The 1718-nt window shown below is 41.9% G+C and overlaps 1 protein-coding gene across 2 annotated transcripts in view; it reads left to right on the top strand.

The window, feature by feature from the left end:
• The window catches only part of LRIG2 (leucine-rich repeats and immunoglobulin-like domains 2), a 19345-nt gene that overhangs the window by 11956 nt on the left and 5671 nt on the right, over positions 1 to 1718 (top strand). For both annotated transcript variants that reach the window (XR_663936.1, XM_009331933.1), the window contains exons 14-15: positions 600 to 1049; positions 1538 to 1687. Coding sequence is in view for 1 of the 2 variants with exons in the window: in XM_009331933.1 (XP_009330208.1) it covers positions 600 to 1049; positions 1538 to 1687 (600 nt within the window). In the remaining variant the exon portion in view is untranslated. The remainder of the gene's footprint in view (positions 1 to 599; positions 1050 to 1537; positions 1688 to 1718) is intronic.

Here is a 1718-nt window from a genome sequence, read left to right as displayed (position 1 = left end):
GGTTGCTCCCCCCCCCCCCCCCAACTTCAAGGATGCTGCCTCTGGAACAGCATCTCTAACTGCTTTGCATGGTTTTGGGGCATTTGAATGCAGCACTTAACATAATTTTTTGAACAGTGAAGCTTTAGAAGCTAAGCTACAGTGCTGACCAGTGAAGTTAGTATGATCTTTGCAGGAGAGAACTGAGGTGCATATCTCAATCCAGCAGTGTAGACTAGATAGATAATTTGTGTTGTCTTGGAACAAATTTAGTCACGGGTAGCATGAACTATGCTGAGTAATAATGGAAGGACAGTTCCTTCTAGAGTGCAGTATTTTTTGAAGACACTGACTTTTAACATTATGGTCATATGCAAATTTAGAATTGGAATACATAAAACAGACTATGGCTAGCATAGTTTTGGGGATGTTTGCTGTACCTGTGTTTGCTGCAGTGATCCACAGAAGAGCTGAACTCACAGGATTTCCTGAATTCTGTGTTTCATTGCTCAAGTTTAGGTTCAGGTTGTAAGGCCAGATTTTTAAATATCATGGAGTACGCACTGGTGTTGCACAATGAAGTTATCTTAAAATTTATTTGTTTTCCTCCACTGTCACAGAAACTCCTTCCTTCGTTAGGCCCCTGGAAGACAGAACAGTAACCCGAGGTGAAACTGCTGTCTTGCAGTGCATAGCTGGTGGCAGTCCTGCCCCTCGCCTCAACTGGACTAAAGACGATGGCCCTTTGACAGTCACAGAACGGCATTTTTTTGCTGCGGCAAATCAACTCCTTATCATTGTGGATGCTGGACTAGAGGATGCTGGGAAGTACACGTGCATTATGTCCAATACACTGGGCACTGAGCGTGGCCATATTTACCTGAATGTCCTGGCTTCCCCAAATTGTGATTCTTCCCAGAGCGGCATTGTCCATGAGGAGGATGGCTGGACAACAGTAGGCATTGTGATTATTGTTGTGGTGTGCTGCGTTGTGGGAACTTCCCTGGTATGGGTTATTGTGATCTACCACATGAGAAGGAAGAGTGAAGATTACAGCATCACTAACACAGGTAAAGTGCAAAAGCAAGTCTTCAGCCCTGTTTTCAATCCAAAACACTTGTTAAGAGTGGTGAAATTTCTGGATTCATTACAGATGATAAAATTGAAGAACTGAAGACTTCCTTCTAAAAACTCTTCAGGGATTTGGTCAAATTCCTTCATTCTAGAGTTCTTTAAAAATATCAAACGTGTGTTAATTTTATTCCTTATACACTAGATTTGTTCTACATTGAGGGAAAACAGTAAAGTTTGGAAATAAATATTTGAATAAATGTACAAATGTTTTCAGGACCTGGAATAATGTGTGTAAATTTCCGTTCTGGCCCTGTTAGTTTTGAAGTAGCTATATGGATTTTTAATCACTGAGGTAGAAGAAAGAACCTCAATATGTGAGTTGAAATTCTGGATGACATTTTTGTTAATGTGGGTAATAGCGTTGGTATTACCTTAATCTTCACACTTAGCTGTTAACGTCATCAATGTTAATTCTGCCTTGCAGAGGAGATGAACCTACCTGCAGACATTCCCAGCTATCTGTCCTCCCAAGGAACTCTGTCAGAGCCTCAGGAAGGCTACAGTAACTCAGAAGCAGGAAGCCATCAGCAGCTTATGCCTCCAGCTGGTAGCTACGTGCATAAAGGCATGGAAGGTAAGCAAAGCCCTCGTGTGTTGCTTGTGTT

Source organism: Pygoscelis adeliae, unplaced genomic scaffold (assembly GCF_000699105.1).
Source record: "Pygoscelis adeliae isolate BGI_AS28 unplaced genomic scaffold, ASM69910v1 Scaffold189, whole genome shotgun sequence".
Taxonomy (NCBI): domain Eukaryota; kingdom Metazoa; phylum Chordata; class Aves; order Sphenisciformes; family Spheniscidae; genus Pygoscelis; species Pygoscelis adeliae.
This window is presented reverse-complemented; position numbering and strand designations above follow the sequence as displayed.